This window comes from Crotalus tigris, unplaced genomic scaffold (genome assembly GCF_016545835.1).
Source record: "Crotalus tigris isolate CLP2741 ecotype Arizona unplaced genomic scaffold, ASM1654583v1 scf7180000017785.2122318, whole genome shotgun sequence".
Lineage (NCBI taxonomy): Eukaryota > Metazoa > Chordata > Lepidosauria > Squamata > Viperidae > Crotalus > Crotalus tigris.
In genome coordinates, this window is record NW_024096634.1 from 758,191 (window position 1) to 786,125 (window position 27,935).

Here is a 27,935-nt window from a genome sequence, read left to right on the forward strand (position 1 = left end):
TTGGAGTTTGCCAGTACTGTTTAATATAAAACATACATACATTGAAAATACTGTATATTTTGAACAATTAAGAGGTATCCAAACTTTTCTTTAATGTGTCATGTTGAAAGAAATACAATTAAATTTGGAGATAAGGATCTCAGAAATGTACAGCCATTTTTATATTCTTGCTACTAGATAAAACCAGTTGTAGCGATGTGAAAATAATTTTTGCTTTCAGATGTGTTTTAAAATAATTTTTTTAGATAATGCTCTTCTATGTCTGGCCAGTTGATGATCCTTTGTAAGTCTAGGTGTTGCTGAGCAAATAATCTGAATATTTCTTTACATTACACATGAAAACTGTTAAAATTCAAATTAGTTAAAGTGGATAGATGTCCACTGTTGCATTTAAGAGCAATTTGTTAAATGTAGTAGGCCAATATTACTTAATTTATACATGCTTGCAGACTTACTGGTCATAATCCACCTAATAATTCTTCAAAGATTCCCAAATTAATGGGAATTTTATTTGAATATTTTTATCAGATTATGAACTGGAATTGTGAACAATAAAAAAAATAATTGCAGCTTGAAAACATTAGCTTTGTCACCTAGAAGGTTAGGATGACAATGAAGAATTGGAGAATGAAGCAGGAATTTGGGGACATGGCCACAAGTCCTTTCCCTGGTGCTAAATGATAAAGGCAAGATTGTGTCTCCATTCCATGGGGACACAAATAAAAATGTCAGTAACCATTGCTGACATACTCTAGAAAAAGTCAGGGTCATGAATATATTTTGAGCCTGTAGAATATTTTCCTAATTGTACATAAATTATCTGGGAAGATTTAAACACAAAATCATAGAAAAGAAAATGGTATATATTAAAGTAGCATTTTAACCAAAAATATTAACAAAAGCAACATTTCTGTATTGCTTATTTGAATATCTGATATTTTGATACCTGCACTTATGATTTCAATTTTAAACTGATGGGAGTTTATTAAGACTTGATTGATTAATTTTTTAAATAAGTACGCTTCACTATTTTGTTCTCCAAATAATTTTTATGTGTGGCTGCAGAGTAAAAATGTGCTTTATATCATTTCTAATTATGAAATGCTTGACCAATATTTACCCCCAAATCTCATGCCCAGAGGAATATTGAAAAAAATCTGGTGTGCTCACCTAAGGGAGAAATAACACTAACTATATCATGTGTTTTAATGAAGCAAAAAACAAAGTAAATTCACTTATTTTCTCTAGAAATTGTCTCATGGGTCTTTTACAAATATAATAATCTCCACTCTGCAGTTAAGTCTCCAATATTAGGCTTTAATAGTTACCAACAATTTTAAAAAGCAACAGGTATTTAAGTGGAAACGCTTTTGTGCATTTATTTGTAGTTTCCAAGTTGTATTACAGATCGTTCATAGATACATCGGAAAGCAGATGGCTGAATTTCCCAGAATTGCACAGGGTTACTAAACAGGCTTACTCCTGAATAAGAGGCTTTTTTGCTATTGTATCCAAGAGGACAGAAATCATTAGGGCCAATGGCAGCAATTTTGTTGTTGTGAAGATAGACAACCTGAAAATCAAAAACATAGAAGTAAAACTCTTTTGTTGTAGTCAATTATAAAAAAGCAAAATTAATATATAAGAATATCTAAATGTTTGTGTCAAAATACGTTTCAACTTTATCCATTCTCATTGCGAACAAAGGATCCATAAACACATGTAATCAGTTTATTTCCATGAGATAACAAGGACATTTCAGTGCCTTATCTTGCCATCTTCTGTCACTTCTATATATTTGTACATTCCAAATACTTACATTACACAGATTCCCAACTAATTGAATATTTCAGATACATAAATTTCTGATGCTAGACTTTAGCAGCTCCAAGATGTTAAAGCAAGAGTTCTTACCATTTTCTAATCACAGATATTTCATACCCTTCTGCAGAATTCAGGGATCTGAAAAATCTTCATTTGTTAATATTGAGAGTAATAAAGTATTCTTTGATAATGTTTTTTTGTGATTCTCTTGACCACTACAAGATTGAACTAACAGTGCTAAAAAAAATTATATCATAAAATGAAACATGATCAACATTAAATGCTGCAATAAACATTTCTTCTATTGGAGATTGGACTTCGTGCCCTAATGCCAAAAAAGCCAACACAGTGCAGAGCTGCATTAATAGAGGGATAGAATCAAAATCACATGAAGTATTAATACCACTTTACAATGCTTTGGTAAGGCCACACTTGGAATACTGCATCTAGTTTTGGTCACCACGATGTAAAAAAGATGCTGTGACTCTAGAAAGAGTACAAAGAGCAACAAAGATGATTAGGGGACTGGAGGCTAAAACATATAAGGAACGGTTGCTGGAATTGGGTATGTCTAGTTTAACGAAAAGAAGGATGAGGGGGGACATGATAGCAGTGTTCCAATATCTCAGGGGCTGCCACAAAGAAGAGGGAGTCAAGCTATTCTCCAAAGCGCCTGAAGGCAGGACAAGAAGCAATGGATGGAAACTAATCAAGGAGAGAAGCAACCTAGAACTAAGGAGAAACTTCCTGACAGTTAGAACAATTAACCAATGGAAATACCTGCCTCCAGAAGCAGTGAATGCTCCAACACTGGAAGTTTTTAAGAAGAGACTGGACAGCCATTTGTCCAAAATGGTATAGGGTTTCCTGCCTGAACAGGGGGTTGGACTCGATGACCTCCAAGGTCCCTTCCAACTTTATTACTATTATTATTATTAATATTATTATTATTATTTCCAAATCATGATTCTATATGTCTTAACCATTATGATTTCATATGACAGAAAAACGATGAAATTCTCATGGGTATGATGTAAGCTTTTTTGTATACCTCCAATTACAAGAGAACAAAAAAGAGTGTAAATTATGTTTCATTATAAAATTATCTCTCTAGCAATGTAAAATCTCCAAGGTTTCCCAGCATAATTAAATTCAAAAGAAATTTCTAAATTAGGCAATATTGACAATCAGAAAGGTTGCAAAGTGCTAAGCATCATGTTTTGTATTCAGGGAATTAGTAGTTTATATTATCTTTATAAATACAATATGTAAGTATTATTGCATGTTTATTATAAACTCTGGGGTTAAGGTTCCTGTGTAAACTCTTATCTAGATATTTACCATGGACCCAGACTTGCTTTCTTTCAGGTTTGCTGTTGTTTGCAGGACCAACTTCAGACCTTTGTTTTCCATCAACATATGTTTGATCATGTTATTAAAATGGCAATTATTATCATTCTAAAGCCAAAATGCAGCATTTTTCTGCACGTCTTTTTTAGGCCTAGGTACCTCTCCAATATAGTGTATTTTATCTGTGAGTTTAACTATATTTCTAATTATTCTCCTTAGGATATACTTTACCTGTATGTATTTGTGTTCTCCTAGTCCAGCAGGTACTTTGGCCAATTCATTGTTGTCTAAATGGAGTTCTCTCAAATGTGGCACATTGGTTAAAGATCCATTTTCCACACTAGCAATGCGATTGTAACTGAGACCAAGCCTATAAGGAGAAAAACATTGTACCAATGGTGCTGAAGTAAAAGTTTGTTTCTATATGTTCATTAAACATAATTTATCACCTTGATTTGTTGTGATTTCATTTGCATTATATGCATTTTTATCTATGCTGCAAGCTGACGTGTGTAGTTCCACAAAAGCCAGATGCCCTGTATATAGTTTAAAAAGTTATGAAGGCTCCAGCAAAAGGAAAATATTTTTTAAAACTAATGTTTTAGAGAAGGGTAGGATATATGTGGGCTGCATGTGATCTCTTCAGATCCTCAGTTGTACTTGACCGCAGAGACATAATATTTTGACTGTCTTTTGGATGGAAATTTTAATAGATAAATTAAGCTTTTTAAACCTTACAGAAACCTCCATAGCATCACCCATTAAATCTTTTCTAACTCACATCAGTTTTTAAAGTATTCGGTTATTAAATTTTAACCTACCTTGATAAAGATATTAAACTAATGAAGGATAACTGTTCAATTAGAAAAAACTAGTAAATGTGAAAAACTAATTAATTTAAATAATTAAATTAGTATTTTAAAATATCTGTTACAAAGTGAGATCTGCCTTAATAGATTTATATATGTGTGTGTGTGTATGTATATATATACATAAAAAAGCATACTTAGCCAAATTGGGAAGTTCACTTAAACTATCTGTATCAATTTTGCTGATTTTGTTGCCATCAAGATGAAGTTCTGTCAGAGACACAGGAAGACCTAGAATTTTTAAAAGAATGTGTTTATGTATATATATTGCATACAACTGCAAAATTCCTAGAAACATTATTTTTTATGCATCATGTGACACAGATGAAATATTTTTTGCAGTTTAATTAACATCATTTTTTACTGTTGGCACTGAGTCATTCTAGATTTCTTACATATAAATTACCCTTAAGCTCATTTGCTTAAATTCTTATGATAATACAGTCATGCAACAAGAAGGACCTACTGAAATTCAGTGACCTTTTCCATTTAAAATATATTGAGAAATTATAGTCAGAAGTATGAATGATTTTCGGATTAACTCTTCACCATGTTTTTACTGCAATTAATATACACTCTTATTAGATGCGAAAGGATTCTTCCATGCTTTCTACTGTTTAAGAAGAGTGAATTTTGGAAAGTATTGCATCAATCTTAGAATGTTTAATTTGCTAGAATGCTTAATTAGTTTGCTGTGACGTGTTTTACATCATATACCAAGTGAGGGATCAACACATGTAGTACAAATCACCTTGATAAACACTGAAGATTGAATATATGCTATCGATATAAGGACAAGAGACAAGATGGATATGCTGAAGGTGCACTTTTGTTCTTAGCTCATTTATTTCTATTGTTCCAACTCTACCACAAACAGAGAACTTAGTTTCCTACATGTGAATGTATATGTGGATTATATAATATACTGATAGTAGGATACTGAGTCAGGTGCAGTCCTGCTTCTTGAGATTTGTTAACAAGTAGAGAGACTGAAACTGGAATATCATTCCCCTCCAATAAGCTGAAGACAGGCTATACATTTTGACTCTTACAGTAACAAATTCACTTAATAAATGATTCTGTAAGAAAGATTGGAAAACTATTTTAGCCACTTCGTTTTCCTCTATTCCATTTTGAATTGGACCTGCAAGTTATGTATTCACAACAAACACAGATAAACTGGAAATGTGTATACTGCAAAGATTCGGAGAAGTTGTAAAGAAGCTATGTTCTTTTTGCAACATTCCTCCTATGGAATTCCAGTCTCTCAGCTGAGGTACTCTATTTAATAGGCATTCTTTGCATCTATGCATTCCTTTATCTGATGTCATAGCAGTAAATGGCAAGTTATATAAAGATTATCAACTCAAAACATTAGTAAAATAAAAAGTTGAACATATGTGTCATTTACATTACTAGCCATTGTTTTGAAAGGTAAATTGAGAATAAAAATATTCAAATACCAATTTAAGGTATTACTAATATTACAATGCATTTGGTCCTAATTTCAGAACATTTTCTCACATGATATATTCCTTATATTTAGACATCACTTATTTTATATATATTTTAAAACAAAAAATGAAATATAGACAATAGGGTACTTGAATGCCGATGTTCCACAAAACCTCTAAAAACAGTGATTTTACCTTTAGGAATGGAAGTTATATTTGTGTCTGAAATACGGATGTAGGAGAGTTTCTTCATCCCTTGAAAGGCTCCATTTTCAACCCCTGAACTTTTTAATGGATTGGTGCCCAATTCTAAAACACATTAGCAAAAAATAAAAATAAGCAGTATACTGGTTATAGAATCACCATCACCAAGTTATATAATATACTAATTCTAACTTTTCTACTCAATTTTGCTATATATAAGGAAAACCAATGCAATTTATTGTTGCATCTCTATAAAATTATTCTTGATTTTGAAGGAAATGGATAAAAGGCAATAGGATTCAGATTGCAGACATCTATCAGAAATTCCTTTAGATATATGAAATGTTATTAATTAAAAATAATTAGAATTCTTATTGGCAATCCTAAAAAGTGTAATATTTTTATTGATCTAATGTATGGAGTATCTATCAATTGCTGGATCAGGCTGCTGATTTTAATATTAAGGGCCCTAAGTGATTTGGAACCAGGAGAAGTGACAGATGGCCCCTCCTGCTACCAGCCAGTAGATTGCTAAGATTGCAAATTGCCATTTTGTGATCACTCCCCTAGAAAATATCTAAGGTACCAATGGTTTTATCATTAGGCCTCTATTAAATATAGTCCTTCATCCAGGCCTTCCTTTTATGAATGTTGTGTTAACCATTTTTGTGGTTTTTATTCATTCCTCTTTTTAAATTGAATATGTTATTTTTCTACATTTATAAAGACTTTAATCTTTATAAATGTACTAAGTGGTAAACAAAAACATTAAACAATGAAATAAATAATATTATTTTCTGCAATACTTCCTTTAATTTTTTTTCTTATCTTTCTTCACCTTAAAAAATTAAATGTTACTAGCAAAACAAAATATTATTTCCTTGCAGTTGGGTTAATGTGCATTCCTCAGTTTCTTCAACTGGCAGATAATATAAGACTGTGATTGGTTGATTCCCCTACCTTCGTTTCTTTTCCAACCATCATTTGCAGTGAGAAAAACTGTCACAAATTGCTTTCCTTAACATGTGGTATAGAGAAGTTAAATGAATGTGGGGAAGTGCTTTTGCTAATACTATGATCTGTCACTAGGGCTGGAAGAATTAAAATTGGCAGAAACATCTTAAAATATGTAATGGTTTGCAATATACATCAAACCCATATTCCTGGTTTATATCAATCTTTTGTATAGAAAAGATTTTCCTATTTTTTAAAACATAGATCTATTGCTCTTTCAAAACAAGACAAGTCACGTATTTGAAAAAAAACGTTAATGTTTAATCTAGATGTGTGTATACAAAGAACTTGTGTAATGCCTAAATGACAGTTTGCAGAGTGTTGCTTAGGCATTATGTGAACATGTGTCTCTGCAGAAGGTGCCAACTTCCTGTCCAGCTCAAGCCAAACTGGCCATGAAGAGGAAGATCTAGTGATTGAGAGAGAAGGGCATGCCTGCAGCAGCCTAAAGTGATCACTGGAAGCTGAGAACTCTGCCTCTGAATGCATGATAGCAAGCTTCATCAAGGAACAATTTGTATGGCAAATGTTTCAGGAGAACCGGAAAAACATTGCTTCAAAACCCGAAAAGATAGACAAAAGGAAGATTCCTCCAAGATAGACTCAGGTTGGATAAAGGTTGTACCATTTAAACATCCTTTAAAAATATTTAGTGTGTTATTCTTCACATTTATATCGTAATGCAATCCAAAATGTCTCTTGGTAATGTATGATGCAAATAACCATCAATTTAATGACCTCAGCATGAATCATACTACCCATCTCACATATGAGGAAAAAAGTTTTTCATTTTTTTAAAGATTGAGGGCAATAGAAGAATGGGACAACAGAGAATAAGGTGGCTGGATGGAGTCACTGAAGCAGTAGGCATGAGCTTAAATGCTCCAGAAGATGGTAGAGGACAGGAAGGCCTGGAGGAACGTTGTCCATGGGGTCATGATGGTCGGACAATTAATTGTGACACAATTACTTAATTCTCTTTGGAAAGTTACCTCAACAAACCAATGAAGAAGCTCTAACTAAATTTGGATTTCATCAAATTTCAACAATATTATTCATTTTGCCAACTAATAAGTTCCTATCATAAATTTTTATTTATAAGCAATGGTGCATACCTATGACAATCACATTATTCAGTCCAGTGAAGGCAGATTTCTTTAATTTGACAATATCATTTTCATGTGCACGCAGTTCCTGTAAACTTTTTGGCATGTTTTCTGGAAGTTCCTTCAAGTTGTTTTTGGAAAGATAAAGTCTCTCCAGTTTCTTGAGTGGAGAAAAAGCTCCAGGACTGATTTTGCTGATTTTGTTGTTAACAAGAATCAATGCCTGAATAGTAAAGTAGGACAGTTGTTAATGCCAGACAGGAAATATATTATCAGAAGCAAGATTATAAACGTTCACCAGAATGCTTGTATGCTAATCTCCCAATGGCCTGTTTTTAATTTTATTTTTGAAGTACATGTTGGCAGCGCTACTTTTATGCAGTCAGTATTTATATGAGTGCAAAATGAAATGTGGTTTGGCTGAAATTTTAAAATGAGTGCCAAGAGAGTGGGAGAAATACTTGGATTAAGATTGTGGCAGAGAGGAAGTAACTTTAACTCTTTGCCCTGATACTGCCTCTCTCACACTTATTTCAATTTTCAAAATTTAAATGGAAGAAGAGTACAAAAACCTGCTGAGAAATCTTATTTAGATTTTTAAGTGGGATGAGCGCTCATTCAGTAAGACCCCTGAAAACTAAGGGCACATCCAGATAATCAGTCTTTGAATCCTTCTGTATCCATTTTAAAACAGATAAAGGTAAAGGTTTTTCCCTGTCCAGTCGTATGTGACTCTAAGGGGTGGTGCTCATCTCCGTTTCTTAGCAGACTGAGCCAGTGTTGTGTGATGATATTTCCATGGTCATGTAGCCAGCATGACTATACACTGAATGCTGCTACTTTCCCACCAAAGTGATCATATTTATCTATTTGCATTTGCATGCTTTCAAACTGCTAGGTGGGCAGAAGTTGGGGCAAGTAACAGGAGCTCATCCTCTCATGTGGCACTCGGTCTCAAACTTGGGCTATCAGCTTTCCAGCTGACAAGCTCAGTGTCTTTAACCCCTAAGTCATCGTGCTCTCTTTCCATTTTAAAACACACCTAAAATTGAACCAGGCTCTTTGGATATTGTTTTTCAGATATCCAATAGTGATATCCTATTAGTCTAGAATGTCATTGCTATTGGATTGGTGTTGCATGTGGAAGCCTGAAGCTGTGAAAGTGTAAATCATTGGGCCTGTGGGAAATAGCAATGGGCCACTTGAACAGGGATGTCTGAGCCAAAAGGGAAGAGACATACTTCTATGCACCAAGTGGTGGTTTATCTTATTTCTTTCCCCTTGTACTGTGGGCAAAAAAAACCTGCTGAAAGTAGAATGTTCCCCCTATGTAATATCTATTCTCTAACCATTTTGTGAATGGTGGTATGCCAGATAATAAAAGAACTTTGAGCATCTTCTCCTTACTCATCTGCTACCTTTAAAGAACATTTATCCATCAATTTAAGGAACTATTGAACTAGATCATAACAGCTCATAAAGTCAAGTCTCTGGTGGTAATTTGAGCCTTAGTTACTAATATTAAACCAAAGCTGGGACATTTAAGTCAGTCTTTCTCTCTCTGCGCAATGAATGCTAACATGACTGAATTAGGTTTCAGATTGAGAAACAAATGTAAATAAAATATTTAAAACTAATTGCAATTTTTGAATGATGAAACAAAATGTTCTCTAGACTTCATTAAGGTTCATGCAGCTGAATATGAATTAATATGCACATATAATTGAAATGCAAATATTGTATATTCAGTGGTGGGATTCAGCCAGTTTGCACCAGTTCGGCAGAACCGGTAGCTAATTTTTTATTGCCCAGGCCCAGAATAGACTTCGGGAAGCGGCATCCACACAGAGAACCAGTTATTCACATATTTGAATTCCACCACTGTGTATGTTACATGCATATTTAGTTGAGAGAAATTCAGGCTACAAGTCCTAATATCAGAAATGAATCTAGTTGTACAGTTCTTCTTTTCCCTAGTGAACAGTTTAAACAATATTTTTACACAATTAGGGTGTTTCCTTGGGCACAGCTTTTTACTACTTGCACCCCTCAATCCCTTAAAAAATGCTTGAAGTTAAATTTGATCAACTTAATTTCTACTAGTTTTGAAACATTGAGAAGAGCTAGAAAACACCATGTCTGAATTGTTTTTCCTCTATAAAACTAATAGGAATATTTAAAACTGGATCTCAAAGATTGTCTTGTCCTCTGGACAATTACTGGAGCAATACAAATCAGCTTTTTCTGTCAACACAAAAACATACAAATAAGATTACATAAATTGTGACTGCACAAACTTCCTTTTTTGAGGTACATACTATATAGTTGGTATAAAACAAAAACAAACAAAAATCCACCACTTCTACAACGTTATGTCATGAAAGTGTCTTTCCTTCTTTTTGTTTTGAAAGTGTCACCTAATGTAATGTTGAACGGATAACATAGAAACCAAACGTTTTCACAATAGCTTGAACAATGTAGATTGCATTGAAAATCCCTATGTTTATGGGGGGAAGTAATGGGCTACTTGACCCTGGTTTAAACGCATTATTCACATCTTCTCCTTGGTTGGATAGATGATAGTAGATTCTAACAACTGTATTGCTTATATTTGTTCCTTTTAAAATCAAATATTTCTAACAGCCTTACCAAGTTCATTCACTTGGTTTCTGAGCTGAAATACGTACAGTAGATAGTACAGATGTAGGTTATGTAGGTTTAGATGTAGATATATAGGTATTATTTCTATTCCTTTCCTTCAGAAAGGCTTCATCCCCTTAAGATTTTGCTATAGTTATTAAATCGTGTTTGTTCATCTTATTTATTTCTCATGCTAAGTTGCGCTCATATTAAGTACAATCATGGGGTAATATTCTTTCTGACATTTAATATATAATTTTAGAGTATAATCCAGTAGGTGCCAAAATTATTCTAAACCCTAGGTTTCCTCATCTTCCTTTTATACTGATCTCTTCCTGCAATATCTATACAGTTAAATAACTGTCTTCCTCATACTATACTTAAAAAAAACATATTTCAAATTTTCTTGCTCTTTTCTAATCTCCCTATTCACAAGTGAATTTGTTGCATAATCATCTTCCTTTAACCTTCATTCTTGTTTTAGTCCTGGGAAAATCTGCCCTTCACAGCTAGGACTGGGAGACATGTAATGCTTATTTCAGGTTTCAGCTAAATTCGGCAGAAGATTCACAGACCTCACTTGACTATCTTAAAATGTATGCTCCAAACAAGAATGAAACATCAAGTCCAGCAGTTGATTGCCCAGTACAGTCTGAAAAAGACAGATGCTTACATGTTTATACTTCAAAGTCTCTTGAATTAATGTATGCTTGTCAAGTTGCTTGGAAGCCTTGGGAAGCAGTTGAGACATGTTTACATATTGGCCTTCCTAGGCCTCAGAAACTACCGCTTTCTACATTATTCTTAGAATAGAGCTGAATCCAGGAAAGTTTTGTTCATAACGAAGTCATTTTGTCCTATCACTCTTCCAAAAATAACCCTTTACAGACTTTGTCTGAGATAAATAAATACTTTAAAGGACTTTTAATAAATACTTTAAATGAACCCTTGACTTTTAAATTTTACTTATTTATGTATTTATTCAAACAATTTATCTAGTTTGCTCATTTTAAATACATAATCCTGGGCAACTAACAACAATGAATAATAAATTTAAAGGAGTTCTTAAGCACAAAAACAAAATATTTTTAAAAAACAAAAACCAATTAGCCAAGGCAATATAGCAAACTTCCAATAAACTGTATGAACATTGAGCTCAGCAAACATCTTGGCCTAGGGCCTGGAGGAAGATGTTTCACAGCTTTCCTAATGCCCAAGAGGATCTAGGCCATCTGGATCGCAGGGTGAGGAGAGGTTGGTCCATAGTGAAGGTGCTACAACAGAGAAGGAACCTCTTCTAAATCCCACCACATGATAATGTTTGATAAAAGGGACCTGGACTGCACCCACATATCAGATCTGGTGGCCTGGACAGAAACCCTAGGAAAGAGGCATTTCATAAAGAAATGTGCTATGTAAATCAGAACCTTGAATTGTACCTTGGAAGCACACTTGGGAGCCAGTGCAGCTCCAGCAGCAATTATTTAAATTGGTGCTCCAAAAATAATGTATACCATTCTACTCAGGATCAGCTGAAGCTTCTGAATGTTCAACAGCAGCCTATATAGACCACATTGTAGAACTCTGATTGGAAAGTGACAAAGGCATGAGTGACTATCATCAATGCATAAAATGGATTTGTGCAAAAGGCCCCATAGCCAGGGCTGCCACCTGCTATATGAGTCAGAAGCCATACAAATCTCCAAATCAAAATGTAGGAATTATTGAAATACTAGCATAAGAGTTTAAAATTTTATTAGATTCCACATATGGAAAATGCAGTGATGGTCAAAGCAGTGGAAAATAGTTATTTCTTTTCGAGTTCAAGTAAAAACAATGCTAAATTGTACTCAAATCACCAAACAATTGCACTTATATCACATACTATTAAAATAATGCTCAAGATGTTCTATTCTAGATTTGCAAATGTGTGGAATGAGAACTACAAGGTGTATAATTTGAAATCAGATGAGGCAGGGCCACCTTACTAACAAGCAGTGTTTAGTGAAAAGGTAAGAAACAGTATCAACTTCAGTTACCTTGGCATCTTTCTGAGAAATGGAAATTAACAAAACTTTAATAAATCTCTTGCTGAAGGTGAAAAGAGAGAGTGCAAAAATTGATATGCAACAACAGCAAAGATTATGTTAACAGGAAATACTCCTGCATTGCAAATACACAGAGAAAAATAATAAGACTTTTTTTTCTTAGTCTTAGAATGATTTTGATAACTATATCCATAAAATAGAGAGATGCCATTTGGAGGAAAGATTATGACAGATCTAGATAAAAAGTGCAGAAATATACTGATGATAAATGTACATATTGTTAAGACTATGATATTTGAGTTGTAATATATGGTTGTGAAAACTGGACCATTCCAAAAACTGAAGGAAGAAATATGCCTTTCAATTGTGCTGTTGAAGAAAATAATTGAGAACACCTCGGACTAGAAGAAGAACAAATAATTCCATACAAGATGAAATAAAGTCAGACTGTTCACCAGAAGCCTGGAAAATGAAACTAATACTTAAATATTTTAAATGTATAAGTCAAAAACAGTTTGGAGAGGACCCTTTAGATTTTTTTAAGACAAATGTTTAAATGTTATTACTGATAATTCAAGCATGAGCTAAGAATTCAGACAATTCTTGTGAAATAGTCACAAACAGAGTAACAGAGTTGGAAGGGATCTTGAAGGTCTTCTAATTCAAACCTCTGCTCAATCAGGAAATCCTATACCATTTCAGACAAATGGTTGTCCAGTCTCTTCTTAAAAATTTCCAGTGATGGAGCACCCACAACTTCTGGAGGCAAGTCATTCCACTGATTAATTGTTCTAACTGTCAGGAAATTTCTCCTTAGATCTAGTTTGGTTCTCTCCTTGATTAGTTTCCATCCATTGCTTTTTGTTCTGTCTTCAGGTGCTTTGGAAAATAGGTTGGCTCCCTCTTCTCTGTGGTAGTCTCTTAGATATTGAAATGCTGCTATCATGTCACCCCCTGGTCCTTCTTTTCATTAAACTAGACATCCAATTCCTTCAACTGTTCTTTGTATATTTTAGCCTCCAATATCCTAAACAGCTTTGTTTCTCTTCTCTGCACTCTTTCTAGCATCCCAACATCTTTTTTATATTGTAGCGATCAAAACTGGATGCAATATACCAATTATGAAACTAAAATGCTAAGACATAAAAAATTGAAGAGGAAAAATTAAAAATGTACCAGAAACAGACAAACTTATAAAACATAAAATAAAACATAATAAAATGCAAATATAATTTTAAAAAGTAAAAACAGTATATTATCCCTACATGATTAGGAAATCTTATGCCTTCTTACAGAAATCTCTGCAGCAGAACTTAGCAGAAACAATTCTGCTAAGAAAGAATTCTGATCTGCAAGCAGGAACCAAACTTCCTCTCCCTCATGACAGTTTTGCTTTTGTTAGGAGGTGATAAAGGCATGCCTACCCCAAACTTAATGTAGAAAGAGAAGTGGAAGAATACAGAAGAGGGGGGTTTCTGGTTCATTTGAACCACAAGGATAGCATCATTCAGTGAATTGAGAGCGACTGAATAAAAACAGCATGTGAACAAAATCATCCAATCACTAGCAAGAATTATTTATTTAACACATTTACATAGTTACCCATCTTCTAACCAACTTTGGGTGGGTCCAAAATCAATCTACTACTCTTGTTTCACCCCTATACTTTTTGTGACAACAATAAACATAAAGAGAACCAGATATATACGACTTATATAGAAAAACCTATTTGCTTTCTCTTTTTAGTAAATTATAAATTTAGAAACTGTTACATAAACCTCATGCTATTATTTCTGCTTACCTATTTCCTCATTGTACACGTGAGTCTTAAGAAAACAGCTTTGAAATATTTGGAACACAATACTTTTTCATGGACAAGTTCACTTATATTTTATTCTAACCATTGTAATACAGCTGTAAAACATTTTTATATACTAAATGCATCATCTTGTTTGCAAGACTGGGGAAAACAGATGGCTCCTCTCTTTATGCTTTGATTTTTAGCCATTTGAAATTCTTTCATCATTAGTTATACACAAGATATCTGTAAAAGTAGCACATGTTAAAGAAAGGAACATTAATGAAAATCAAAATGTTCTAAACAGCTCTGGGGAAAAAAAGCGAGGAGGGAAAGTGTCAGCAAAAAGTAAAGAAACTGCCACTTTGAACATTTTGTGCTGTAGTGTATAGTGTCCCTGATGTATATCATTTCCTGTTCATCATCAGTAAAAACAGGAGGTATGTTTTACAGATGGGTCTGTTGTGCATATCTAGAAATGCATATGGTTTTAATTCTAGGTTCTAAGCAACAATGGCCACATTTGGGAGAAGAAAAGGTCATGCACAGTTTAACAGCATTAGCAAGGACTCTCCCCCACCTCATCATTCCTTCCTAAAACCATTTACCATTCATGTGAAGGTATAAGAATGCTTTTCAGTCCAAGATGAAAATTGCAAGAACATCCACTGGCAGAGTAAAATCTAATCTGTTTTAATACCAGTCAGTGAACATTACTGAGCTTGGATTGTCTTTTTTTCCACAATACAAATAAAGGCTCCCTAGCAACTTCTTTTGGAAGGAAGGAAGGAAGGAAGGAAGGAAGGAAGGAAGGAAGGAAGGAAGGAAGGAAGGAAGGAAGGAAGGAAGGAAGGAAGGAAGGGAAGACTTCTCCATAGACACTGATACCAGCATGTTAACTTGACATATAATCCTACTCTTTCAATTACATCAATCTCAATTAAAAGTGAATTGAACTGCATTTGCTCTGTAGTGAGTTGCACTTCCAAGTTGAAATGGATATGCTTTTTTAAAAAAATATTTTAAGATCATTGATCATGTAATAACAGTATCAGTTAGAAACAAGGCAGAGTTGATCTGGACCAGGTTTCAGAGAAATTATATACTGTTGGCGTATCAGTAGTTTAGTTCCATCCATATGTGATATGAATGAAAAACTACTAAATTTGTACTAAGCTTGATGTAATAATAATAATAATAATGATGATGATGATGATGATGATGATGTTGGAAGGGACCTTGGAGGTCACTGAGTCCAACCCCCTGCTCAGGCAGGAACCCTATACCATTTCGGACAAATGGCTATCCAGTCTCTTCTTAAAAACTTCCAGTGTTGGAGCATTCACCGCTTCTGGTGGCAGATTGTTCCACTGGCTAATTGTTCTAACTGTCAGGAAGTTTCTCCTTAGTTCTAAGTTGCTTCTCTCCTTGATCAGTTTCCATCTGTTGTTTCTTGTCCTGCCTTCAGGCGCCTTGGAGAATAGCTTGACTCCCTCTTCTTTGTGGCAGCCCCTGAGATATTAGAACACTGCTATCATGTCCCCCCTCATTCTTCTCTTTGTTAAACTAGACATACTCAATTCCAGCAACCGTTCCTTATATGTTTTAGCTTCCAGTCCCCTAATCATCTTTGTTGCTCTTCTCTGTACTCTTTCTAGAGTCTCAGCATCTTTTTTACATCGTGGTGACCAAAACTGGATGTGGGCTTACTAAGGCATTGTAAAGTGGTATTAATACTTCACAAGATCTTGATTCTATCCCTCTGTTAATGCAGCCCAGCATTGTGTTGGCTTTTTTGGCAACTGCAGCACACTGCTGGCTCATATTTAAGTGATTGTCCACTAGGACTCCGAGATCCCTCTCACAGTTACTACTATTGAGCAATAGTATAGCAATACTATACCTGTATATTTGTTTTTTCTTGCCTAAATGTAGAACCTTACTTTTTTCACCATTGAATTTCATTTTGTTAGATAAACGCTGTTGAATTTTTGTAATGCCCTGCCACATCAGTTCTTTAATACATTCTGTTTCTAGGATCTAGGATTAGAATTTAGGACCTTCTGGTAAGTATGACCTGTTGTCCGTCTGAATCAGCTGTGTAGAACATTCTGTGTTAATCATCATAAGAAGCAATCCAAAGAATTGTGAATCTTAAAGAACTTTAAATCAGGGCTCTTTAAACTTATTCTTTTGAACTAGTTGCCTAAATAATATAATACTAAACAACATAATTTGAACCAATGGATTAATAGCCAACAGAAGGAAAAGTCATAGATCAGCTTCAATGTAACATAAGAATAAACAATGTAAGAACAAACCTGTCAGAATAGGCCAAGACCAGCATTCAGGTTTTTACAGTAGCTAACCAAGTGGCCTTGGAAGATGGAGATGAAGACATACCCCTTATCCATACCCCTTATCTATCGTTTCCTTGTAAATAATATTTGGAAATACAGTGAAATTAAATCTTCAAGACTAAGAGCTTGGAACTTCAATGAATCTATCTAATTTTCTCTTAAAACCATATATGCATATTAATCAATGGTGGGATTCAAATATGTGAACAATTGGTTCTCTGTGTGGATGCCGCTTCTAGAAGTCCATTCTGGGCCTGGGCAACAAAAAAATAGCTACCGGTTCTGCCAAAGTGGTGTGAACTGGCTGAATCCCACCACTGATACTAATGGATATTAACATATTTGTGGTAATGAATTCCATAGATTAATTGTGAATAAGTGATTCCTTATTCACATAAGATTTATTGGAAGAAGTCTGGTCTTTGTTTTTGAAGGGAAGGGGAGAAGAGGTTCTTCCTGTCCTTTTTCAGGGTTTCTTAAAAACATAGAAGATATAAACAAAGTATTTGCCTCTTGAGCATTTATAGTGACTATGTACATTTGATGCTACAGTATGTTGCCCTGGAGTCATGCGTGTAAACATGAATTCTTAGAGTAAATACTTATCCAAAGCTGATCTATAAGGTGATATAAAATCATCTATTAACAGTACTTCTGTGATGCTTGTATAGGATTAAGATGCATTGGCTTTACCAAGTCCATTATTATTGGCAAACACTAATTAAACACTTCCTCTTCTGCTCAGGGATTTCATGAAAAAGAGAAATCCTGTCATCAGTGTATTGATGGCGTGACACTCTTAAGCTCCAGATAAACCTCTATTGACTACTTTATGTAGATGTTAAATAGTTTAGACATTAAAAGAGCTATGCAAGAGCCAAAGTATACTTGCCATGGAAACAAAAAAGCTCTTTTTTGGAGAATGGCCATTTTCTAGAAACTTTAGCAGTCCTGAATTCCTAGATGCACACTCCATCTCCTTAGATTTAAGAATTATCTTATTATCAAACCTTAAATAATAGTGTTTTCAGTGGCAAGTGTAAATCTCTCTGTCTCTCTGTCTGTCTCTCTTTCTCTTTCTCTCTCTGACACATACACACACACAACCTAATGGTCTAAAATGGTCCCTAAGATTGTCCAGGAGTTTGGCCTAGAGTTTTTCCTTTCCTGACTCTCTTTTCATCTCCCATTTGATCGCTGCTCTTTGTTCTTTTCTGCTAACCCAAAGCACTAGGTCTTCATTACCTTGAAAGAAGGATATGCCATGTGCCATATTTAGATGGAAAATAGGGATGAAGGTGGAATCTTTGTACATTCTCCCTTTAATACTAATAACATAGTGTCTTTCACTACAACTTACATGAAGACTTTTCAGATTTTTGAAATCTCCATCCTTTATTTCAGTTATTTTATTGTTCTGTAAGTCGAGTAGAGTAGTATCTGGGGGAAGATCTTTCGGAACTTCCTTCAAACCTATAAGGGAGGGGAAAGATTATTATAAGCAAGAGAATAAAGATATCTGAAAGAAATTAATTATATTTTAGACTGTCAATTTAATCACAACTACTGCAAACAAATATAACCTAGGGGTAGTCAACCTTGGCTCTTTTATGACTCGTGGACTTCAACTCCCAGAATTCCTGAGCCAGCGCAGCTGGCTCAGGAATTCTGGGAGTTGAAGTCCACAAGTCATAAAAGAGCCAAGGTTGACCACCTCTGATTTCTAGATCTTATCTAAAAGTTATGAAAATTTTTCAATTCAATTTGTAATATAAATCATTGTGATCCTTCCTCTTTTTTTATCAATGAGGAATTTCTGAAAGCACATACAGTTTAAATGATATTCCTATTAATGTGAAAGTATTAAGAAGCAAACCCTAATCAAGGTTCCCAATTTCATTAATATTCTCAGATGTCCATCACTTTTCCATTTTTCACCATTACAAACTAGTGATGCATGCATGTAAAATAAATAAAAATTTAGGCCAAGATTTAAGTGCATTCAATCATTTTGAAAATTCCATGTTCTAATTATGGTCAGTTGGAACTAAACTATAATTCTGTACAACAATTTGAGGCCAGACTTGGAAGCTTTCTCAGTACCATATTCTGCGGGTATCACCAGACAAATGTTTGAAGAAAGGCCTTGTTTGAGTTCATTTACTTCTCAAGTATCTGAAGAGAGTAAATTGTATATAATCAGTATGGGCAGTTCAAGCAGTTGTTTAATTGGATATGTATCCTACTAAAATAAACTGTGAAATTATTTCTGTAATGATCACAATTCCAAAATATATTTCAAAAAGGATTAATATGCTCACGTGACTGATCAGAATGTAAATGCTCACTTTATTGGATTTATAAAAGCTAAAATATTATTTGATTGAACTACATGAATTTTATTTTATTTTTTTGAAACTGAGACTATATTCAGGTTGCATGTGTCTGTGTATGTATATGTGAATATGAGCATACATGTCTATGTGATGTGAAGAATGTATTCCTACTTGGCTGAGGATTCTTGAATACCATCAGGCAGATTGCTTCAGCCATTTTCAAATACAGTTTACATGGAATTAAAATTATTTCATACAATCTTGCTTTACCAACAATTTAAATGACCTATTGTATATTTTTGTGGCATGTGTTCCTGGGTTCTGTGTTATTATTGCATAACAAAAAATAGGACCACACAATTATGGAATATAAAAATAAGGTTTTTAATATTGTTTTGTAATAGAATAACAAATAGTAAAAAGACAGTTGAAGTGACTTAACTTGTTGTTCATCAGTTTAACTTTATTTTAGTAGATTTATATCTCATCTTTTTTTCCCATCAAAGAGCCAGTAGTGGCGTGAATGAATTTCCAGATGTCTCCCTTCTAGGCACTAAACACAGTTAAATCAATTTATGTCAGAAGTTAACTATATCAAGTACATCATCTATTTAGCAATTTCTTTTGCATTATTCCATCTTTTCTTTTTTCCAGGATTCACATTTGTGTACAGATAACTCAATCATGTAATAGAGCTGAAACCTGCTATGATCTACTGCATTATCTTTCAGAGGGAGCTTTGTTCTGAGTGTCTTATTCTATCTATATTCTATCTATATCTATATCTATATCATCTATCTATAGATAGACATAGACATAGACATCTATAGATATATGTCATGTGTGAATAAAAAATGGAGGAATGTTACAGAAAATCAATCATTGCTATATGGTTTCTTAAGGTTGGATCTATTTCATGTATTGTAAGCTGACTTTTGACACATGGTTCAATCTTAGCGATAGATAGATAGATAGATAGATAGATAGATAGATAGATAGATAGATAGATAGATAGATGTAAAACATTCCCAACAAAGTCTAATATAGTCATATTTCCAAAAGGGAACTTCTGAAAAATGAAGGAACTGGTAACACAGAAGTTGGAAGAATAATCATGAATATCAAATATCTCAAGAATTGAATAGTTATTTAAAAGATTATTTAAAATCACAATAACAGAAACTTAGAAGATCAAGAAATTAATATAAAGTCCAAAGGACTCCCAATATGGTCAGTAGGCAATGTGGTAAAGGAAGTATTAGAGAAAGGGATTTGTTTGCAAATGGTAATAAAAATAAATAGATATTTGCACAAAAAAACCCTAGAAGAAAATAGCAATGAACACAAAGCAGAATATTAAGAAGATACTAAAATTAAAAATTTCAAGTTTAAATAGTTTAAACAGCTGGAGAAAATCAGCTAGAAAGATTAAAGAAGACTAAAGGAAGTTTTCCAGAGATGCTTTAAGTAGGGTTTAAATATGAATATTTAACTTTTTTTTTTTTTTGGGAAATACTGAAAACAGAGCACTAGATTCTCTCCAGATGGTATCCATCTGATAGTTCTCAAAGAATTCAGCTATGAAATCGTTTATCCTCTAATAAATATATGTATCATGTTGCTCAGAGGGCCTACATCAGAGTAGATTGGGAATCCAACATAATGGAAAACAGAGAATAAAAATAAATTATACATAATGCCAAAGGAACCATACAAATAGCTAGATTCCTCAAGAATCTGTATTGTAAGGGATGCCTTTTAATAAACCAAGATGAATGGTGAACTGCAAAATGGCTATTCTTCTGAGATCACCTAAATTCAGCTGACCAATTTAATTCATAAGTAAAGTACTAATTAGATCAGATTCTTGAAAATAAGTCACTCAAAATATGTGAGCCATAGAATCAAGGTAAAGGTAAAGGTTTTCCCTGTTCAGATGTGTCCGACTCTAGGGAGGTGCTCATCTCTGTTTCTTAGTAGAGGGAGCGAGCATTATCTAAACACACTTCCGTGGTCATGGGGCCAGCATGACTATACATTGAGCTGCATGGAACCCTGTTACCTTCCCACCGAAGTGGTAGCTATTTATCTACTCGCATTTGCATGCTTTTGAACAGCTAGGTGGGCAGGAGCTGGGACAAGTAACAGGACTCACCCCATTGTGCAGTGCTCAGGTCTCAAACCCAGGCTGTCAGTTTTCCAGCTAACAGACTCTGCATCTTTTAACTGCTGAACCATCACGCCCTTAGAATCAGTGAATTAATGTGCCTTTGTCTGTTTGAATGGAATTATAGTTGTGGAGTCAATAAAGCTTGATATTGTGGGTGCAATAAAGAATTGGGAAATGTATGTGTATATATATCTGTGTTTGTGTGAATGTGTGTTTGTGTGTGTGTGTGTGTGTGTGTGTTTCATTAAGATCAGTTATGAAATTCAATATCCACCCAAATTGTTATACAATTAAATCAGTACTATCACTGTCTACCAAATTTGTCCAAATATGCAATTAAACAACCTTTCCAAACAATTAACATGCAATTAAATAATATTTTACTAATTGGTTAGTTCAAGCACAGTTTAAGCTTATCCAAGAAGTGGTACTCAATATTTTAATGTTTGGCAATAATATCATTTTCTACTCTTACCCATTAGAAATGGGGAAATCTGCAGAGCAGCAATTAGCCTTGTTACAACATAGCAACATTAATTCAGTTGGAGTCTGGGTACTTCTACTGCTGATTGCAAAGCAATAGTTTGCTGGTTTGGGAAGAAGGGATGGGAAGATTTCCTATTTATTCAGCCCAGTAATTTGAAATAAAGCAACATATACTTAGCTATATGAGCAATGCATATCATTTGTTGGAGTTATAAAATATGTTTATGAATTGGGATATAATCAGAATTTTTGACAGGACATTTGAACAATCTATGGAGCTCTGCTGTATCTTTTAGAACTTACTTGTGGCAGCACAACTACTTAGCAGGCAACCTAACAATTTCCTCTTTTACAGTAAGGACAGTATTTATCTTTGGAATTCTATAAATATATGTAAATGGAACACTGGATTGAAATAAAACTATACTCAAAATTCCATAGCATCATTATTTCAACCATTTCATTTTAAAAACATAGCTATATTGTTTAAGAAAAAGTCAACCATGAATACAAGATAGATACACCCTTTAGAAGTTCATAAAAATATCACCGGATTTTAAATTTAAATATGTTTCTCTTATTTTTTCCATGCTAAGCTTTTTAATTAGCAAAAGAAGTATCTTAACTGCCTCTACTCAGGTATTTTCAAAATTGAAGAAAATATACCATAATTCAGGAAATAATTCAGTGCAGATGAATATGGATAACAATTAATATACAACCCTTTTTTCAAACATTTATAAAAAAAACCCTTTAAAAGATTTTGGATGAATGGTCTGATTCAGGTTTTGTCAAAACATTGTATATGCTTATACTATCAGGATATTCTAAAAGTTATATCCAGAAATATATAATGTGCTCAAAAAATCAATATATGCTACTGTTTAAACCTCTATATAATTCTTATGATTCTAGATTCCAATAGGACATTTAAGAAAACTTGAAATTCCCTTTAAGATTTAGGACTAAGAGTCTTTAGTTAATGCTCATAATTTATTTTTCAATGTACTGTTTATCACGTAAGAACAAATACTAAACCAAAATTTTGTGATGTAGAAAAAAAAACTTTTAAAAGTTTTCAGTTCATGGCTTACTTTGTCATCACTGCCATTATATATGAAATATAGCAGGGTTTCAAATTTATGGCATCAATATTTGACATGCAACTTGTTTTAGAAATGAATTGATAGGCCATGGCACTTCTTTTCAGGCAAGTGAATTATATAAAGATAAATTTCAATTTGTTGGCATCCTAAATGGTTAAGAATGACCAATGAATACAAATATTTCTTAGTTTTCTGACAGTAACGTGATTTCTATATGGCTATATTTCCATAGCTAATGCCTCTGGAAAATGAACTCTTAAGGAAAGAAATAATAAAACATAATTAATGTGCATTACGTATTAGAAACAGTTTCGAACTGGAACAAAGATCTGAAAATGAAGAGAAGAACCGAAGACAGAAAACAACTCAGGAGATTAAGTATCAGAGATAGGTATGTATTGGAATTGTTAATCCCTATTATTTTATCCTCTGTGGTGCTTCTATATTTGTAGATAAAATAATATTACAAACAAAATTGCTGTAAATATCTGGAGATATTTCATATCAAAAAGCTATTTTCATTATAATTGCATCTTATTATATTTTTAGGAAATTAGGAAAACTTTAAAGCATAATAATTTTTATATTCAATATTTTTCATTTAAGTTCTGACTATTTATTATAGATACATTGGAATGAATTGTTTTCCTTCTACCTCAGCCAGTCTTAAAAAGACACATCTCCAACATAGGTTGAAATAGGACAAAATAGATTATTAATGCTAAATGAATAAAATGGAGTTAAACTGATGAATTATATGAAGTCCCCATGATCACTTCTCCTTTATTTAATTATATCCCTTTTGTTCTAGCATATTATAAGAATAAAAGACAGGATAAAATGAATGGAAAGGAAATGAAAACCAAGGCCTTTCTTTTCTACATGTTAATAAGATTATTCAACATAACATCACATATTTCAATTTATTTAGAGGTAATTCAACACATTGAACACAGTGTTGTTGTCACAGAATATTAAAACTCATTTAAATCAACTCAAGCATTTTATGAGATAACATTTCATTCAACTTACCTAAATCGGAACACTGTACAACCCGGAGGTGGCATTGACAACGAAATGGGCACACTGGCATAAGAGGGTATACTGTAGGTTCAGGTGTTCCAGATCCTGCTTCATCTTCAAGCATAAAATCAAACAAGCCTTTTTGATAAAATGGTTTGGCCAAGCAAAGTGGCAGGAATAGAAGAAAGAGGATAGCCAGTTTCATGATTTAGTTCATCTATTCAGCAGAGCAGGAATGAATCTAGAAGTCAAAGCAAAGATGTACAAGATGGAAACACAATTTGAGTATCTTTTACACATTTATCACTTAAGAAGCTTCTGGTGTCACAGTATTCTGATGCCATTGTCTAGATGTCTGGTCAAATGTATCCAAAGGATCCAGTGCTTTTGTCAAACTGACAATAGATCATTGTGTTGTTACAACCCAAACTGTACCTATTTCATACATGTGTGTGATGCCATAATGCATATACTAAGGGGGCAGGGCTTGTATTACAGCAGCATGACATATCTTGTGTTATTTGACACCTTCTGACTCCACGCAAATACCTCCAGTTCTGGCACTTCTGGTCCTTCTGTTCTTGCATGATATTGTTATTTATCTTTTATTATATAATTTTCAGGTGGAGTTTGGATTTTAAAGAAGTTTTAGAAGTCCTTTATTAAATTATTTTAAAACATTTTAGCACTGTATTTTTTTCTTTTAAATGAATAGAATGAAAAGAAAATGTGGGCATGTTTGTTTAACTATCCACATGTCAATACAGTCACAATTTATACAAGAAACAGAGAACCATGGTAACCCAGAGTTACAAAAAGCAACATAGAGACAATTGTATATATCACTGATTTGACTTCCACTTTATTAATAACAAATGCCTTTACTGGAACGCTGTGCAATAATGATGGATAAAAGTCATACAAACTTTCCATCTCTGGTTCTTAGTCAATATAGAAACTGGACTGAAATATTTTGTTCCTACATTTTACATTTGGATGATTATTCTGAAGTTCTGAAACTTATGAGTGGGGTTCAAGTAAGTGAGATTGATTGATTGGTTTTGACAATCAACAAAATTATCAGGTAGTAATACCCTGTGAAAGAAAGCTTTAATTGCTTAAAATGAACTTTATGCCTCATTTTAAAGGGAGGAAAAAAACCTTCAGTTATCATAATAGTGCAAATGACCTTTATACTGATAAAATGGTATGGAACTTAAATTAGTAATTAGGCAAATGAGATTTAATTGAAGATTCAGATCCTCCAGGGTGAATGATGCAAGAAGAAATGGGAGGAGCTGAAAGGATTTCTATAAATAGAAATTTATATAAAAATCTTTTTGTATAACTACTTAAATTATATACAAGAGCAAAAGCAAACAAAAGCCAAATCACAGAAAAGATTTATATTAATGCTAGAATATTAAAAAGTGAAGCCACATTTCATTGTTTAATGAACAAATGAAATGGTTTAAACACAAATGGTCACTGTTCTTAATGATTTTTAGAACCAACAGTATATTTATTCAGATAAATATGTTGTCTTTTGTTGTTTCTTCGGATCTAATTTAGATGTTATCACTGTGGCATGAATTTTTCCCTCTTATTGATCCTAATTACTGTCAGTAAACATTTATCAGCATATGTTTCATGAGGCAAATTTTGACATTTATTTCCCACATGAACACTGACATTGTGAAAAGGAAAAAATGTTGTTTAGTTGCTTGCTTTTTATAAATAATATTTGTGGCACGACACCTTGCTATTTACCAAAATGATAAGAAAACTATACCTTATAGCAGAAACCCTCATGCCATTTTATTGAAATAGTAATTTACTGGGTGATTTACTTAATTGCAGGGAAATTAGAATGGAAATAACAAAATTACAGAATTATATTTTCAGAGAAATCCTTGTACAAAATAGAAAATGAAGTCCAATCAGGTTTTCCATAAGTGGAAATTATTCAAGACTTGGGATAAAACAGCATTTAAAAGACTGCAGAGAATGCAGGCACAGAATGGAGAAGAAGAAAAAATCCCATTGTACAAATGGATTCTCCTTTGTGAAACATTGGATTATCCTCATGATTCCCTCACATATGCATGCACTACTTTTTGTTCCCATAACCATCTTGTGAGAGAAAAGCAGGCGAGGAAAATGTCCCAAAGTCACCTCTTAAATTGCATTATGGGATAAAACTTGCACCCAGATCTCCCTGTTCAGTCCTAACACTGGTGCTAACTACCTCATCTCAAAGCTATGTAGTTAATTTAGAAATTCTAGCCAATTGCTTTATTTTGTGTTAACTGATTCATTAATATGTAGTGAATAGCTATATTTTTCTATTTCAAAAGAATATCAGTTGAACACATGCTCTATGGCATTAAAAATTAAAATATTTACTAAATTGCTATTTTGGTCTTCAAATTAGTCATGGCATATAGACTAATTCATATTATGATGATTTTTAATTTTCTAATAGTAATGAAGTATCATGACACTACGAAAATGGGTGTTTTGGATTAGAAAACAATTAAAGAATTGTTTTCAATTAAAGATTAACTAATTTTGATTATTGGTTTGGAGGTATAAATGGTAGATGATTATTACATTTAAATCACAACCAAAATGTAGTATCACAAGCACACATCCTGCATTTTTCTATATATATTTAAATACCACAATAAAGATCAGCAATAAATCTTTTATTTTGAAGACAAACCTTTATTGAAATGTCTTTAAAAACATTTTAATAATCTAGCAAATAAACAAGGTCATTCTGCCCTTAAAAATGGGCCTTATCCTGCTGTATTCTTTAGTAACTGTAAGATTTTTCATCAAGGTCTCCATGACTGCATAATGGGAGTGAGTCCCATGAGCCTAATGAGATATTCTTCTGCATAAATTTGAATAGGAAATTCAGAATAAACATGCATGGTTATGAAGAAACACACAAAGCCTCTGAATTCCTCAAGATAGATAGATAGATAGATAGATAGATAGATAGATAGATAGATAGATAGATAGATAGATAGATAGACATGGGAAATCTTATAGTTTAAAACAATACATTATATTGCACCGAGCACAGAGGTGGGGAGTACTTTAATTCCATACTGCATTTTGTTGTGGTGTTTTTGTCCAGGATTTTAGATCTCTTCCTGAATCAGTTGTAACCACAATCTTTGGAATAAATATCTAATTTAACTGACTAGTGGAAGACAATATTTTTTCTTGCTTTTAGACATGAGGAAACTATAGCTCTGTTTTATTTCAGAATTATTCTTTGATAATCATCCTTTAATAAAGCTGTAAATAGATTTTAGGTACCCAAAACTTATTAGGCATTGCAAACTGATGAATTGAATATGGTATTCTGCAGGATGCAATCAAAGTCTTAGAGGAACATATGAATATCAATTTTCAGACAGGCTGAGTAATCTGCTTTTACAGTTCTTTGCTTTTACCACTGTACAGCTCTGTTTGTTTGTCTTTAGTACTTTGCAGCTGAGAATTTCCCTGTCTAAAATATCTAATCACTACAAACATACAAAATATACAACTTTAGAATGTTTAGAAGGATCTTTTATCCTATGAAGAAAGGATTCCCTCTTTAATTTAAAGTAATCATTGGGAAGAAAAACATTCCAGTTTTTCAAGTACAAACACGAAATCTTACAGTTCTTTCATCTTACAATATTACCCACTCCAAACTCCACAATACAAGAAAATCCATTGCTGCAAAATGCCTTAAGAAGCATGCCAAGACTTTTAAACATAAAAATAAAAAACCTTCCAAAAATATAAAATATGGTTAGGAGATATAAAATGTTCTCAATAATATTTTCAAATGTTACATATACAACATTTCCCCCCACAACTAAGAACTTTTCTTACACTCTCAGAAAGATTTTGCTTTTTAAAAGTGAAAATACATTCAGAACAATTATTAATGAAAGCCATACCTTTTCATCCAGGGATTTGCAACAGGCACTCTTGGAGCTGAGAGGCAATTAACTGAAAAGAGCCAGGCAGAAGATCTTGCAGGTGTGGAAAGGAGGAGGGGTAGTTGAGTGAGGCGAGACTGTCACTTGGTAAGAACCCCTCCTGCTTCTTCTATTCCATAGCACAGTTAAAAAGCAAT

At 33.4% G+C, this 27,935-nt stretch overlaps 1 protein-coding gene across 1 annotated transcript; it reads right to left on the reverse strand.

Moving 5' to 3' along the window:
- Positions 1 to 27,935, reverse strand: DCN (decorin). The gene is made up of 8 exons (XM_039342302.1): positions 27,757 to 27,935; positions 23,798 to 24,029; positions 18,028 to 18,140; positions 7,831 to 8,044; positions 5,693 to 5,806; positions 4,181 to 4,274; positions 3,406 to 3,544; positions 1 to 1,573 (listed from the first exon to the last, which is right to left on the reverse strand). The coding sequence occupies exons 2-8, from the start codon at positions 23,991 to 23,993 to the stop codon at positions 1,379 to 1,381; spliced, it is 1,065 nt and encodes a 354-aa protein (XP_039198236.1). The 5' UTR covers positions 23,994 to 24,029; positions 27,757 to 27,935; the 3' UTR covers positions 1 to 1,378.

Coding starts and splice junctions, on each gene's coding strand:
- DCN (XM_039342302.1), bottom strand. CDS start 23,993: ATGAAACTGGCTATCCTCTTTCTTCTATTCCTGCCACTTTGCTTGGCC. Junction 5,807..7,830: donor GAATAATGTGATTGTCATAG/GTATGCACCATT, acceptor AATGTGTTTTAG/AATTGGGCACCAATCCATTA. Junction 3,545..4,180: donor GAACTTCCCAATTTGGCTAA/GTATGCTTTTTT, acceptor TTCTCCTTATAG/GCTTGGTCTCAGTTACAATC.